Source organism: Dipodomys ordii, unplaced genomic scaffold (assembly GCF_000151885.1).
Source record: "Dipodomys ordii isolate 6190 unplaced genomic scaffold, Dord_2.0 Scaffold6, whole genome shotgun sequence".
NCBI lineage: Eukaryota > Metazoa > Chordata > Mammalia > Rodentia > Heteromyidae > Dipodomys > Dipodomys ordii.
The window spans coordinates 15806023-15822253 of NW_012267222.1; the positions used below are offsets into that span (position 1 = coordinate 15806023).

A 16231-nucleotide genomic window follows, 5' to 3' on the forward strand; every position below is an offset into this window, starting at 1 on the left:
CCCCCCCCGCCCCCTTGGCAGCCAGCTACTTGGAGCTTGCCAGATGCAGCGTTCTCATGAGCACTCCTCATGCCTGGATCTCCTTCTACCCTGCCGCCAGGCTCAGTGCTGAGTCTCCTGCTGCCCCTGTGTGCCCCTCAGGGAAAGCCCCCCAGCTGGCCAGAAGACCCCAGACAGCGGGCATGCCTCACAGGAGCCCAAGTCGGAGAATTCTTCTACCCAGAGCTCCCCGGAGATGCCCACGACCAAGAACAGGTTGGGCTTTGGGTAGGGGCCTCATCCTCTCCAGGCTCAGGGACCTGGACACTGCATGAGAGCCCCAGGGGGGCTGGGTTCCCCAGCTGCTTGTCTGAGACCCTCATTCACACCAGACCCCTTTCCAGATGCTGAGGAGAGCAGGAAGATGGGTGCACGGAGGGGGTTAGTGGTGTTCTCCGTGGGTCTTCAGGGGGGGTGTCTCCAAGGGGAGGCACTGGAATTAAGATCGAGTGAAGAGTCAGCCATGCTGGGACTGGCCTTCAGAGAGAGGAGAGAGCTGAGAGTTGCCAGGGACTCAGCCAGCAAGTGAGGCATGCTCGATGCCAAGGAGTGCAGGGCTGAACCTGGCTGCTGTCTGAGTGCTGGCAAGGAATCCGTGCCCAGGGGCTGTATGAGAGCTCTGACTTTCATATTGAGCCTGGCAGCCTTTGGAAGATATGGGTGTGTGCACCAGTTTCAGGCCTTTGCTGTCCTTGGGTTTTTTTTTTGCTCAAGGTTAACACTCATTTTTGTCAGTTGTAGGGCTTGAACTCAGAACCTGGGCTTTGTCCCTGAGCCTCTTTGTAACCCAAGACTAGTGCTCTACCACTTTGAGCCACAGCGCCACTTCTGGTTTTTAAGTGGTTAACTGGAGATAAGAGTCTCATGGGGACATTTCTGCCCAGGCTGGCTTCGAACTGTGATCCTCAGATCTTAGCCTCCCGAGTAGCTAGGATTACAGCATGAGCCACCAGTGCCTGGCTAGGTTAGCCCTCTTACCACTTGAGCCACAGCTCCATTTTCAGCCTATTCTGCATGGGCTGGTTTTGAACCTTAATCCTCAGATCTATCTCAGTCTCCTGAATATCCAGGATGACAGTAGATGAGCTACTGGAGGTGGCTGGCAGTGGGCAGGACCAAGGCACAGAGGCCTGAGGAGGCTGCTCCTCCCTGGGGCTGGGATCTGGAGAGGAAGAGCACTGGCTGGAGAGTCAGGCAGGAAAGGGAGCAAGAGAGACAGGCTTGGAGCCAAAGTGGCTGATTCTTGAAAGACAAACTTCTTTTTAATTTGAGAGAAGGAATGAGACCCCCAGGACAGACAAAGGCTCTGAGCGCGAAATGAAGTTGTGAGAGGTCAAGAGTGGGTTGTGGGGGTCCCGGGGTCTAATCCCCTGTTCTTCCACTTGGACTGGGTACACAAGCTCCTGTGTCTACAAGATTGGTCTTACAATGATGGCGGTGACATAACTTGGGTGATCAAGGAGATATACCAGACAGCTGTCAAGTGGTGGCTCTGTCTATCCGCTGTCACTGAACGCCAAGGCAATTAGGTGTCATCTGGGGGCAATGGGGAGCCACGAGAGCAGTGAGCTGAAGAGGCACTTGTGTCTTTCCACATTCTAAGGGGGCTACACTGCGAGGCCTGGGAGGCTCAGGGGCCACAGGGTGCTTGGATGGCTGTAGGCTGGGCCTCTAGGCAGGGAGAGGCCAGGAATGAGGGCTGACTGCTGGCTAACGGCACTGTCTGTGGCAGAGTGGACACGGCTGCCCAGAGAGCGGAAGTGCTGAAGGACTTCTCCCGCTCCTCGTCCAGCGCCAGCAGCTTCGCAAGCGTGGTGGAGGAGACGGAGGGCATGGATGGGGAGGACACAGGCCTGGTAAGCTGCCCAAGGGGCTGGGGACCCCACAGGGGCCTGGCATCTCTCTGGAGGTAGTCTGGAAAGAAAAACAAAGCTGGCTGAGGCTGAAATGTGGTCAGGGGAGGGACACTGCTCCTAGGAACTTTGCCTTCCTCCAAAGCCGTCTGTGGCCCCCCTCTCCCCCCAGTGCTGTCTGCATCTTTGGTCCATTGAAGGTCTGATTGTCCTTTCCTCCCACATCCCATTCCTTACCACTGAAGATGATCTGCATTCCTCTGCAGTCCCCCAGATGTCACAGGCTTACTCCACCATGGGTCCTTTGCTCATACAGCTCTCCTGCCTCCTTCCCCCTCCTCTGAGCTGACTCCTGCATACTGCTTTTTCCCTGGTCTCACCTTCTCCTCTTGAAAGCTTTACCTTGGTTTTCTGGTCCAGAAGTGACAGCTGCCCCGTGTTGTGCTCTCCCAGAGCCCTGCCTGGCTCACACCTTGTGTTACTCCTGCCCCTTGCCTGGCTCTGCTCTGGAGCCGCAAAGAGCCATGTGGGGCTGTGCATAGCCTGGCTGTCCTCTGGACTTCAGGCTCCCGAGGGCAGGGCCTGGACCTCTAGCCCAGTGGCCTGCCCACACTTGACTACACACAAGTGTGTGTCAAGCAGATGAGCAGAGGGGAGAGCGCAGCTCTGCCCTTCTGTGCCCTCCCTGGAATTAGTTTTCACGAGGGTGAGGGTCCTCTGTGATTGGGGCTGATCTCTCCCCCCTCCCCAGGAGAGTGTGTCATCCTCAGGAACCCCCCACAAGCGGGACTCCTTCCTCTATAGCACGTGGCTGGAGGACAGCGTCAGCACCACCAGTGGGGGCAGCTCCCCAGGTAGGGCACCAACTGCTCCTGGGCGGGAGTGGGCAGGTACAGAGGGCAGGGACCACCTCATACCCCGGGGTGGGGGGAATGGGTGGATCATTGCTCTGGGCAGTGTTGTGTCAGAGGACAGGGGTTGGTGAGGAGCTGAGCTGAGCTCATGGTCCCTAGGGAGGGACTGGATGGAGCAGGAGCACTGGTGCCAAGCGCCCGGCCCTGACCCCCATCCATGGCTCCCTGAGCAGCTCCAGTGAGTGGTTTTCCCCTGCCGCCTCCCCAGGCCCCTCGCGGTCACCCCATCCAGCAGATGCTGGCAAGTCAGGAGACCCCGCATGTCCTGAGATCAAGATCCAGCTGGAAACCTCCGAGCAGCCCTCGCCCCCACTGGTAGGAGCAGAAGCTCGAGGAGGGAGCGGAGCCCCATGGGGTGGCAAGCATGGGTCAGGTGTCCAGGGAAGCTGGTGCCCAGGAGGGCTGGGCACACCCAGTGATATGTGCTTCCCTGTCTCCTGCCTGCCCTTTCGCCTGTCCTGCCCCTGCCTCTGGCCACCATCTCTCCGCACAGGGCTGCTAGCCGGCTGCCTGCAGGAAGGTAGACAGAAGGTCAGCTGTGTGGGCTGGGAGGGTAGGGGGGGTTGCCCTGGGTAAGGGTTGAATCCCTTGCCTCAGTTTCTTCATCTTGCAGTGGGGCTTATGATGCTACTGAGGTGCTGGGAGGACTTGATGGGTGTGGAAGGGCTTGGCGGTCCTGGGGCAGTAGAGGGTGAGGATTCCAGCTGGACAGAGCAAAGGTCCTCCAGAGGGCGGCCCTCCTGCCTGCTGTCCCCTGCCTTGAGCTATCTTGTCCCCTCTCCCTGCAGATGAGGCCACAGAAGCACAAGGTGAAGATGCTGTGCCAAGTCCATGTTTGGGGCCCTCAGCCCTCTCCTCAGACCACCCATCTGGGCTGTCTCTGCAGGGCAGAGCCACCCAGAGCTGGGGGTGGGTGCTGCTGGCATCATCCCCACCCTGGGCTGGGGTCTGAGTTTGGAAAGGGATCTGGTCAGTTGGATCAAGACTGCAGGTCTGGCATGACCCTACCCTGGGCATCTCTGGGGGCCCCTCTGCAGTCAGAGGGAGAGACAGAAGAGGAAGAGGAAGAGTTCAGTGGACACAGATCCCTGCATCAGAGCAGCAGATGGGCTGTGTGTAGAGTGAACCCTGGGCTGGGAGCGTTGGCTTCTGATTTGGATTCTGCTGTGTGACTGTGGGCACGCCATTCACCTTTGCTGGGCATCTGCTGAGAATGGTGGCTGTTCTGCTAGAGGTGGCTGAAGACTGTGATTTGCACCTGCCTCAGCAGGGTCACTTCTCCTTGGGCCCCCCCATTACCCCAACCCCCTTCTTGAGGTCCTTGAGGCCCTGTGTAGGCTAAGGGGCTGGGAGCTGGCTGGACCCATCGCCCCTCCTGGACCCTCCAGCTCTGCCACAGTTCTGCCAAGTCCCTGTCCACTGCCTACATGTGACAGACCAGGGCCCCCTGTGGGGAGGAAGACCACCCTGGTATCTCAGCCAGCACCCAGCTTAACCCCTGTCACCTCACTCCTGGCCACTCTGGGCAGAGGAGTCTCAATGGGCCTGAGTTCAGGTCTCATCCACCTGCCCCCCCCCCCCCCCCCCGCCCTGTGGAGGAGCCCGCCAGGCACAGCTGCTGTGAGCCCGTGTCATCGTGTGTGTCCGCCCACACTGTAGGTGCCACGCCAAAGGCCAGCCCCCGTGGCCGTGTGTGTCAGTAACAGTTGTACAAAATAAATTCTATTTATCGCTATTGTACCTGGAGTTGGGCCTGGCTTTGTGTGAACCTTGTCCACACGGACCCCTGACATGTCCAGGGTCGGTCAGGTGGAGGAGATGGGCCTGTCCTGTCAGAGCTGCTGAGTGTGGCTCACCTCCAAGGCCAAGCCCCGGGGCCTGTGGTCACCAGCTGTGGCTTCCTCCCCCCGCCCCCATCCTTACTCCCACCTCATTCTACTCCCCACAGGAGGAAGAACCAAACTCTGGAGTTGGGCAGACCTGCGTTTAAGTCTTGGCACCTTCTGTACTTAGCTGGGTGGTATTGAGAAATGTAATAGTTTCTCTGAGCCTCTGTGTTGCTTTCTGGAAATAAGAGCAAGTGAGCCAGTGTTCACAAACCTGGTTCACGGTAGCTACTCAGTCACCTGTGGCCTCCTTTCTGATATTGTGACTCTGAGGATTTCCCTTTGCTGGCCACCAGGGGTCACTAAGGGATCGCTAAGCAGGACAGCAGGTGGGCAGGACCGGGGATGAGCAGGGCAGTCGTCCCCCGCCCCCCGCCCTGTCCGTGCCCCCCTCCCAGCTCACAGCACAGGACACTAAAAGGCAAAGAGCACTGGGGTGGGCAGCCAGGGGGGTTCTTGGGTGCATATGTGTGTGCATGGGTGTGTGTGTGTGGGGGTCCCTACAGGAAGGAAAAGTGCAGAGGCACTGGGACCTGGGCTGGGAAGGGAGCAAACAGTTGTGAAGCCATGACAGAGGGGACAAGGAGATGGGTTCAGAGGCCACATGGCCTTGCATGCCATGCCCAGGGCTTTATGCTAAGGACAGTGGGGAACCATAGAAAGACTCATTAGCTGTCTGAGGCTAGGGACTGTCTGGACAGGGACAGCAGAGGGAGGAAGGGACTAAGGAGACTGGTGCTGGGAACAGAGGGTGGCAGGTGGAAGGTCATGGGTAGCAGAAGCATCTGGCCAAAGGGCCTGATGGGCTGTGCAGCAGGTGGAGGGCGTGAGAGGACCCCGGAAGTCCAGCCTGAGTATTGGAGGCGGTGGGGGGGGGGGCTCTCCTCTGGGACTGGAGCACGGGAAGAGCAAGTTTTGAGAATGGGTCGGGGGAACATTAGATTTGGGGGCAAACCTGGAATTGAGCTCCAAGAGGTCACCCATTACTGACCTCCAGACAGCTTTTCCCCCAGGATCAGATGCTAAGGGCATCCTGGGGCCCTCCAGAGATGCCATGCTTTTCCTGACAGGGTTTCCCAGATACTTCAGGCCACCCAAGGCCCATGACTCACACCCAAACCCAGCTCTGCCCAACAAGGTTTGGCTCCAGGCTGCCTGGCTCAGTACTCCCATCCCCCAGTAGCCTCCTTGCAGTTCCCCGGGCCTGCACCCCTCATCTGGGCTCTGCAGCTCCCCGCTGCAGCCTCCCCTCCACCTCCAGGGCCACAGCAGCCACAGCGGCCCGCTTCCAGCTTCCTGGCTGTTGGCTGAGTTCATTCATCTAATGATTTTGGCTGTCTGGGTCCCCATTTCTTCCTCTGTACAGCAGGGGATGCCAGCAGCCCTACCCTGTTGGTACCTGGTATGGGAGTCAATAGGCACAGCCCCACTGAGTTCTTGGTGCAGCTAGAGATGCAGGGGGCTCATGAAGACAGAGGGGTGCGATCCTGTTAACCAACCTCCAGGGAGGTGAATCATTTTTAGTTGAAACCTACAGCTCACTGCGTGCAGGACACAAACGAGGGCCAGACTGGCACAGATGCTTAGAGCCGGGGCTTGGGAATGGCTGGCAGGCAGATGCCTCCCTGGGCTCTAGTGTCCCAGGTTTCCATTCCTTCCCACAGAACTGCCCCACAGCAGGGGGCCCAGCTGGGATGGACACAGGTGGGTAGCTAGGTAAGCAGAACCTGCCCTGCCCCTCTCGCCAGGCTATGCCAGGCCCAGCAGTAGGAAGGGAGGCCTCTGGGCCACAGTCCAGCCCAGCCCCCTATTCCCTGGGCTCCAAGGTGGGGCCAGGGGAGGATGGAGACACATCTGGCCTTCGGGATCAAAGCATCCAGCACTGTTTCTCTTGTTCCTGTGCCAGTTTTGCGCCCACACTGGGTTCTGAGGTGGGGAGGGTGAGCCAGAACACCATTCCGAGGCTGGAATTAGGGCTTGGGTGAGGGGCACAGCTCCGGGAAGTGCCAGGCTCTGTTTGGAATAACCCTGGTAGTGGAAACAGACACTTGATGTTTCTTCAGATGCAAGGGAAGGAGCCATTGAGGTGCAGGGCTGGCGTGCTGTCTCGACTCTCTGCCCTGGGACCTCCTTGCCCTTCCGTCTGCCTCTTCACCTGTGCAACAGGAAAAGGTCCCTACTGTGGCCAAGAGCTGGCCACCAGGTCTCTAAGGTGCTTTGCATGGTACCTATACCTGGCACAGAACCCATGCTCCAAATGAGAGTTGCCTGCCCCCTGTGGACAGGATGTCCGCGGACATCCATAAACCAACCTCTGGTTGCCAGAGGTGGCCGCGGGCCCAGCCGGCCGGGGGCCAGAGGCTGGGACCTGGATGTTCTCTTCTGCTCAGGCCACAGGGGGTGCTCAGCCAGAGACCCTGGAATGTGGACACCCCTCCCTCCCTCCCTGGGCCTGCCCTACCAAAGGGACAGCCCAGGACGGAGTCTCCTGAAATAACCAGAGCTGGTTAGCAAGGCTAATTTTAAAAGCCACTCTGGCTGCCCCATGGGCCCTTCTGGGAAGCCATGAATGTCTCTGTGTGAGCCCCTGGGAGGGGCTCAGAATGGACTCACATCCCTGCTCTCCAAAGCTGGACACCCCCAAGCTGCTTCCCAAAGCCTGGGCCCAGAGCTGGGATTCAGGGGCCCAGCCTCCCCTCTGCCCCAGTCCACCTAGGCAAATCCTGGGCCTCTCCCCATTCTCCCCATTGCTCCTGTGTGTCCTGAAGCAGCTAGAGGAGGAGAGGCTTCAGCCCCATCTCTCCATCTTGGCCCTCTCCCCTCTGTCTCCATGCCTGCCTCTGATGCTTTTGGTCTCTTCTGCTAGGCCTCTGTCCCTCTCTCTGGGCCCATCCCCCAGGAAGGAGGCTGGACACAGCATTCTTCATGGTTCATAAGCTGGGCAGTACAGCCAGGTGATGGTGGGTGGGGTCTACCTGGGGCCAAGGCTGCAGGTGGGGCTGGTGGGGAGGGAGGGTAACAGTGTTGGGGCCAAGAGGAACAGTAACCAGGTGGGCAGGGGCCACGTTCAGGCACGACCTGGGCCATCTGGCCAGGCTGGGGGCCAGCAGAAGGAATGAGTGCCGGGGGTAAGGTGGCCAGACTTTAGCAAATAGAAACAGACGGTACCCAGTTAAATTTGAATGTCAGATAAACAAGGCATCATTTTTAGTTTATACCTCATGCAATATTTGAGACATACTTATATAGCAAAAAATGATGCCTTGTTTACCTGACATTCAAATTGAACCGGGTGTCTTGTGTTTTATCTGGCAGGGGGCTGTGGGAGCACGGGGAGGCTTCTCAGGGGCAGCAGAGGCTGCAGGCTAGTCAGATGGGGGAGGCATCGCTCACCTGGAAGCTCTCAGTTTTCAAGGGAGGGGACAGTCCTTGGGGACTCGACTGTACTTGACGCTCAGTCTCAGAGCACATAGGGGAAGCTCCATAAATGTTTGTGGACTCAATAACCATCAACCCATCCCTGTGAAGTGTAGGGCGACATGGCCAGAAGGGGGCTCCAGCACCAAAATTCTTGGGAGCCAATTGGAATATTCACTGCCCCCAGCCATGAGACTCCTAAGCCCTGAAAGTTGGGGATCCTTGTCTCTTGGGAGATGAGATTTGGGCCTTTACCCGATGGCCCATTGACCTCAGCAGCCTCCCTAGAACAGGGCAACTGGAGAGAGGCCTGTAGACCTGTAAACCTCCCCACGGAACAAGTCTCTTAACATCTATTCATCCGCCGATTCATTTATCTACCTACCCATTCACCCATCTACCATCCATCCACCTATCTAGCATCCCCCCCCCTACCCACCCACCCATTCATCTATACATCTATTCATCCATCTGTTCACTCATCCATCCACCCACCTAATCATCCATGTATCCATCCTCCATCCACCCACCCACCCATTCATCCATTCATCTATATATCCATGTATCCATCTGTTCACTCATCCATTCAGACTTCTAGCCATCTATGCATCCATCCTCCATCCATGCATCCATTTACCTATCCATCCACTCATCCATCTGCCTACCCATTCTATACATTGCCTACCATTCTATACATCTGCCTACCATCAATACATCGTCCATTCATCCACCTACCCATTCATCCATTTACCCATTTATCTACCCACCCATCATCCATCCACCCACCGTTATCCACCCATCCACCCACCTCTCACCCATGCATCAATCCAGCCAGGCATCCACTCATCCATCCATTCACCCACCTACCTATTCATCCATCCATCCACCCATTATCTGTCCATCTATCCATCCTCTTGCTGACTCAGTCAATTTCTGTTTGTTGAGATGAGTCCCCCCACATCTGCCAGGGTGTCCTGCTAAAGAGTGTGGGGAGTTCATCTTAGCCCCATGGGACACCCGTGCTGTGGTGCTTCTGGCACTGCTGCTGCTCATTATTGCCAGGCCAAGGCTCCCTGGGGGAGAGCAGGGGCCGTGCAGCCTGCGATCACACTAGGAAGCCTGACTTCTCTGAGGATTGGACCCCCACATCTCTAGCCCTTTTTTTCAGGGCAGGCCATGGGCTCCAATAGGTCCTGTGCTTCTAGATGCCACAGTAAGTTTTTCAGAGAAAGCAGAGGATGAGACATAGCTTAGGGCTCAGCTCTCTTTACCTGCATCGTGAGTATCCTGGATCCTCCTGCCTTGGTTTCCCCAGAGCACAGCAAGAGGGCAGGGCTGGACACCTCCAGGCCCTGGACGGGCCTCTGTGTGTCATCCTGTTAGTAACGTTTTAGCACTGAGCCTATAATCACATCTGTCCAGGGGAAGAACTAACCCAGCGTTTCTTTAAATTGGGCTCTAATTGTGGCTTTTAGTGGAGTCAGATGGGCCCCCGTACCCCCAGCTGGTGTGAATCAGGGAGGTTGTCCTGGCCTGCCCTGCCGGGCCCAGGACCCCCCCCGGGGCCTGTTCTGGCTCCCATGGAGCCAACAATGGGGCTGTGGAAGGCTAAAGTCTTCCAAGGACCTGCTGTGCACCCCAGCTGGCCTGAGCACTTTGCATCGGGTGGACTGTGTCATCTTATCCTGGGAGCCAGGGGTTCTGGTGACGTTTTCCTGTGAAGAAAGAAACACCGTGAGATCAGTCACTCTTGCTGAGCTCAAGAACAGCAGAGTATAGATTTGAACCCAGCTCTGCCTGATTCTAGGGTTTTGCTCTAGGCTTGAAGCTGCGCAGAAGTGCATCTCAGCCCAAACCTCTCTCCAAGGGTCCCAGAGAGGCAAACTGGATCACCTTAGTCCCCATCACAGCCTTCTCCATCCACAGCTGCTCACAGCTGTCTGCCCCTCCCCCCCTCTGCCTTTCCTGCTCTGCTACCCTCCTGGCCCCAGCCTGGGGCTGTATCCAAGGCCCCAGCCCCCCGCCCAGCCCCCAGAAGTGGGAGCCAGGCCTGGAGAATGAGTGGGGTGTGGGTGGTGGAGGGGGGCGGGAGCTCACTCGTGGACAGGCCGGCAGCGGGCAGGCGAGGAGCCTGCGGTTCCCTGTTTGTTCTGGAGATCCCAGCCGCTTCCCCAAGGAGACAGCCAGTGGTTCCCAGGCCACAGTCCCTCAGGCGGAGCCAGACCACGGCTGGCTAGCCTGGGAGTGCTGCCCACCAGCCCCGCCAGACTCCACCAGGCCCTGGCGCTGGGTGGTCTGGGTAGCGGCCAGGGAGGCCTCAGTCCTGGCCACAGACAGGGCAGGAGCCATGACCAGAGCCAGGCTCAAGGCTGTCCGGTGGGGACCCAGAAGAGTCCCACGGCCGAGGATGGGCTGGACACGGAACAATGGCAGGCATTGGGTGGGGTGCCTAAGAGGGGTGACTAGGTCCTAATTCTTGAGTCTGGGGGCCTCAAGAAGAGACCCACCTCTCTTCAGGAAGGTCATGATGGTTTTGACACAGTCCAAGTTGGCTCTCACTGGAGTCCATCTTAGAGCTTGCTGGCATGGTCAGGACTAGTCCACAGATAACCCATCCCCCGGCCCCATCTCTACTGGGCCTCAGTTTTTCCATACATACAATAGGCAGGGACAGGACTCCATGCCTGGCAGGACCTCCCGCTGGGCAGCTAGGGATGGAGTGGGCAGCTCAAGCTAGAAGGGTCTTCACTGTTGTCAAGTTTATTCTCAGAGGCTCTTCCCTGTCCCATGTCAGGCTAGTCTCAAGCCCCTCCCTCCCCCTCCAAAGCCTTCTGCTCTCAGGGGTGAACACCCCCGGAGTGGGAGGGGCTCCCGTGGGCTTTAGGGGCTAAGTCACTGTCTGTCTGCTCACAGCTCTAAATGCCCCCATGCTCCTGTCTGCCAGTGACGTCCCCAGCCACTCCACCCTGAGCCCAGGGAGACCTGCACCCTAATGGGACCCATTTGTTCCCCTAATCTGCTTCCCAGGTTCATAAATGGCAACCAGGCCAAAACCCTTGGGTGTCAGGGAGGGATGAGACTCCTGATGTTCTTGGTTATTCCACTCCCCACATCCCCACTGGCTTCAGCTGCCCAAACAGGTACAGGATCCAGCTCCTTCCTGCCACCATCCCTCTTGGCCTGGCCCAAGCCACTGCTACCTCCAGCGCCGTGGCAGAAGGCTTCCAGCCTGTGTGGGAGCCCAGGCCAACTTCCCAGAGCACAAATGGTCACGTCTCTCCATGCTTCTAACTGCTCAGGGCTATCAGGTGCCACCAGAAAGAGCATGAGGGCTCCCAGGGTGCCCAGTGCAGTGCCACTTCCCCACCGCTGCCCCCTTCTGCTGGGTTCCAAACACTTCACCTTGTTGACATCTTCCTTTTTATTTTGGAGGGGGGTGACAGTTTGAACTCTGGGCCTGGTTCTTCAGCTCAAGGTGGGCACTCTACCATTTGAGCCACAGTGCCACTTCCGGTTTTCTGAGTGGTTTATTGGAGATAAGAGTCTCTTGGAGTTTGCTGCCCAGGCTGGCTTTGAACCTCGACCCTCAGATCTCCATCCCTTGAGTAGCTAGGATTACCGGTGTGAGCTACCGACACCTGATGATATCTTTCTTTTTATTTTTCCCTATCAGTATCAGGTTTGAACTCAAGACCTTGCCCTCACTGAACTGGCTTGCTTGGCTGGTGTTCACCATGTCTCCAGCCCAGCTTTTTGCTGGCTGTTTTGGAGATGGAATTTTATGGGTTTTTCTCCTCAGGCTGGCTTCAAACTTCAATCCAAGAGATCTCAGCCTAGCTTAGCTTACAGAGCCTTAGAAACCTGTCGCCTTGGTGTGAAGCTTTTTTTTTTTTTTTTTCAGTCATGGAGCTTGAACTCTGAGCCTGGGCACTGTCCCTGAGCTTCTTTTACTCAAGGCTAGCACTCTACCTCTTGAGCCACAGCGCCACCTCTGGCTTTTTCTGTTTATGTGGTACTGAGGAATCAAACCCAGGGCTTCATGCATGCTAGGCAAGCACTTGACCACTAAGCCACATTCCCAGCCCTTCATCCTGTGCTGTCTGTGTTCTGAACTCTGGGCCTGAGCGCTGTCCCTCAGTCTTCAGCTCAAGGCTAGCGATCTACCACTTGAGCCACAGTGCCACTTCTGGTTTTCTGGTAGTTTATTGGAGATAAGTCTCGGGGACTTTCCTGCCCGTGCTGGCTTTGAACCAGGATTCTGAGATCTCAGCCTCCTAATTAGCTAGGATTATAGGAATAAGCCACTGGCCATGTTTCCCTTCCATGGAGCTATTTGTCCTCCAAGTTTTTACAGAGCCACCATGTGACTAGCTGGGTCTCAACTCAAAAGTCACCTCCTCAGTCAGGCCTTCCCTGACAACCAGGTATAGTAGGCCCCCAATCACCTTGATTTTCTTCAGCTCAAGGCGAGCACTCTGCCACTTGAGCTACAGCGCCACTTCCGGTTTTCTGGTGGTTTATTGGAGATAGGAGTCTTACGGTCTCTCCTGCCTGGGCTGGCTTTGAACCGAGATTCTCAGATCTCAGCCTCCTAAGTAGCTAGGAATACAGGCGTGAGCCACCAGCGCCCGGCATGATTTTCTTATCCATAAAATGGCTCCAGCGCCAGGCCTCCCTCCAGAGGGTGGGAAGAATTCGTGTCAGGTAGGTGGTAGAGGGATCTGGGGGGGGGGGGGTAAGAACCTGTGACTCCTGGGGCCAGTTGCTAGCCGCAGTCAGGAGGCCAGTAGGACCTTTGCTGGAGGGGAGGGAGGGGCTCCCCAGCCACTTTGACTTTGTGACTTCAACTTGGTGTCTGAGCTGAGCTACCTTTCTCCCTGGACTGAAGAAGCCTATTTCAATTCTGAGCCATATGCGGCGGGGGGGGGGGGGGGGGGGGGGGGGGGGGGGGGGAGGGGGGGAAGATCTGTGCTCTCAAAGACTCTCAGGAGAAGGGGGTTCAGGGAAACACAGGGCCCATCAGGTACTCAATCTCCCCAGGTTGGGCAGGTATTAGGCACCAGTTGCTGGCACCCTGCAGCCCCTTGCTTGGCAGGACAAGGGCTCAGCCACAGATGCCCAGTTCTAGGCCCCATGGACGGGACCCCAGCCTCCTCCGGCCGCCCCACCCTACCATGTGTGCACTTGCATCAGGACTCTGCGTGCGCTCAGCCCCTTCTTGCTGTGGAGGGCTGGTGAGTCCATTGAGCAGGTGGCAGACAAACCAGATGCTGATCCAGGACCCCGGGGGGCAGGGCTGTTAGTGGCCCCCACAGACACCAGACTTCCAGGTGGGCCACTGGCTGTAGCTGGCCCTGTCCACTGCCAGGGGCCGTGTGGCATGATGAAATCCCGGGCTCCACGTTGCTTGGCTCCAGGTCCTGGCTTGGGCCTTCATTAGTGACTTCCGTCAAGTGACCACATTTCTACTTCCATTTGTTCATCTGCAAAATGGGGATAATAACAGCCCTGGCCTCCGAGGGTGGGTGGGGGAAAATGAATCAGCGTGTGCTGTGGGCCACGTAGGGACAGTGCCTGGGACCCAGGGGACATCAGGGCGGACACCACGTCCACCATTGTGACTATGTTTGTACTCCTGCGCCACCAGGAGCCTAAACCTCAGGTCCAAGAGGCAGGAATGGCTCTGGTTGGTGACCCCAGCCTGGCCACCTCCCGCTCTGCTGGTGGCCTGAGTGCCCACCCTGCTGGAGGGTCACACAGAGACCACCCTGGGGAGCTGGAAAGGGCCTGGCGCCTGATCAGGGGAGGACAAGCATGATGAGATGGCCCAGAGGAAGCCACACAGGAACCCGAGCCCAAATCCTCTTCTGAGCCCTTAATGCTTTCCCTCAGATCAGGGGCTGGATCACAGTGGGAGGTCTTCGGTGGAGCTTCGGTGGGGTTAATTATAAACGCTGCTGTCTGGGGCTCACCCCACTCCATTGCAGGGCTCGTAGGGGGCACTCTCAGGAGCCCACAGTTTTGTGGCTGGTAGGGCTGGGTGGTTTTCCTCAGGGAGATTATCGCCTCAGAACGAAGGGCGAACGTGGATTGGCAGACCTGGGTTTGACTTCCCTCTGTCATCTGCAGGCTGTGCCCCATGCTCTCCCTGTTGGGCCTCAATTTTCCTCACAGGAGGGTGGGAGGGGGCCAAAATGCAGCCTTGTCACCCTATCTGGGGAGCTGGGTATGGGGTGTGGACCACAGGTACACTGTCGATCTTGGGGCATTTTAGAATGAACGGTCCCTAAGTGAGCTGGTCTGGCTTCCTTTTTCTTTTTTATTGTGATTAAGTGATTACATAAGTTCACAAATTTCACAGTATTGTGGGACAGTGATGCTTAAAGTCACAAACACATTTTTTCATGGGACAAATGGTCTATCGTGGTCTACAAAGTTTATGAGTTCTATGAACTTTGACAATACAATTATTTCTTCCGCATCGGGTGATATGTACATTCCTTTCCTTTTGCATAGCGTCAGCTGTTCCCTCTTTCCCACTCGTTCCCTCCCTCCCATCGCTGCCATTGAGTTGCTTAGTTCATTTTGATCAATGTCCAGTGCAGCTGATGGGTCCCACTGATGTAAGTTTTTCCCTGATTCTCTCTAGTTCTGTGTCGTCCTCCTGGTTTCCCTCCAGTGTGCACATATATACCATACATGTGATCAGCAGCATGGAGTTATTTAGAACTGATTTAACCCGATGAGTGGAAGTCCTTTGTTTCTCAAGTCCTGTTAACTTTGTCGTATCACCTTACATTTTGGATTTAACATCCACTTATCAGGGAGACCATGTACCATTTGTCTCACTCAACATGATTTCTTCTAGTTCCATCCATTTCCCTGCAAATGCCATTATTTTGTCCTTTCTAATGGCTGAATAATATTCCCTTGTGTATAGATACCATAATTTTTGGGTCCATTCATCTGTAGTGGGACATCTGGGTTGTGTCCATATCCTGGCTATTGTGAACAGTGCTGCAATAAACATGGAGGTGCACGTGTCCTTCTATACTGGTTCCTGTTGTTCAGGATAGATGCCTAGGAGTGGTATGACTGGGTCATAGAGGAGGTCTATATTTAGCTTTCTGAGGACTCTCCAGACTGCTTTCCAAAGTGGTTGTATAAGTGTACATTCCCACTAGCAGTGTAATAGGCTTCCTCTTTCTCCACATCCCCTCCAGCATTTGTCATTGGCTGACTTTAGGATGTGGGCCATTCTGACTGGGGTAAGCTGGTATCTCAGGATTGTCTTTATTTGCATTTCCTTTACAACCAGGGATGGTGAACATTTCCTCATGTGTTTCTTTGCCATTTTTATCTCTTCTTCTGAGAAGCCTTCCTTTAGTTCCCTTGCCCATTTAGTAATTGGTTTGCTAGGTTTGGGAGGGATTAGTTTCTTGAGTTCCCTGTGTATACTGGATATTAGCCCCTTATCTGATATATTGCTAGTAAATATTTTTCTCTTTTCTTTTTTTTTGGGGGGTCCAGTCGTGGGGCCTGAACTGTGGGCCTGGGCGCTGTCCCTCTGCTCTTCAGCTCAAGGCGAGCACTCTACCACTTGAGCCACAGTGCCACTTCCGGCTTTTTTCTTATGTGGTGCTGAGGAATCGAACCCAGGGCCTCGAACATGCAAGGCGAGTGCTCTACCACTGAGCCACCTTCCCAGCCCATTGCTGGTAAATATTTTTTCCCAGTTATTTGGTTGTCTTTCTAGTTTGGTTGCTATTTCTTTAGCTGTGCAGAAACTTTTTATTTTAAGGTAGTCCCATTTGTCAAGTCTCTCTCCAATTTATTCTGTCCCTGGGACTCTATTCAGGAAGTTCCTACCTTGGCTTCCTTTAAAAAAAAAAAAAGGGCTGGGAAGGTGGCTCAGTGGTAGAGCGCTTGCCTTGCATGCCTGTGGCCCTGGGTTCAATTCCTCAGTACCACATAAGCAAAAAGAAAAAAAAAGCCAGAAGTGGCACTGTGGCTCAAGTGGTAGAGCGCTAGCCTTCAGCTGAAGAGGTGAGGGACAGCGCCCAGGCCCAGAGTTCAGGCCCCATGGCCTGGACACTGTCCCTTAGCTCTTTTTGCCCAAGGC

General features: G+C 55.9%; 1 protein-coding gene across 6 annotated transcripts in view; it reads left to right on the forward strand.

The window, feature by feature from the left end:
- The window catches only part of Rap1gap (RAP1 GTPase activating protein), a 26720-nt gene extending 22180 nt beyond the window's left edge, over positions 1-4540 (forward strand). For all 6 annotated transcript variants that reach the window (XM_013034987.1, XM_013034996.1, XM_013034956.1 and 3 more), the window contains 6 exons: positions 142-255; positions 1772-1895; positions 2644-2746; positions 3015-3121; positions 3300-3337; positions 3595-4540. In XM_013034987.1, the coding sequence (XP_012890441.1) occupies positions 142-255; positions 1772-1895; positions 2644-2746; positions 3015-3121; positions 3300-3308 (457 nt within the window). In that variant the 3' untranslated portion in view covers positions 3309-3337; positions 3595-4540. The remainder of the gene's footprint in view (positions 1-141; positions 256-1771; positions 1896-2643; positions 2747-3014; positions 3122-3299; positions 3338-3594) is intronic.
- Positions 4541-16231: the final 11691 nt, after the last annotated feature.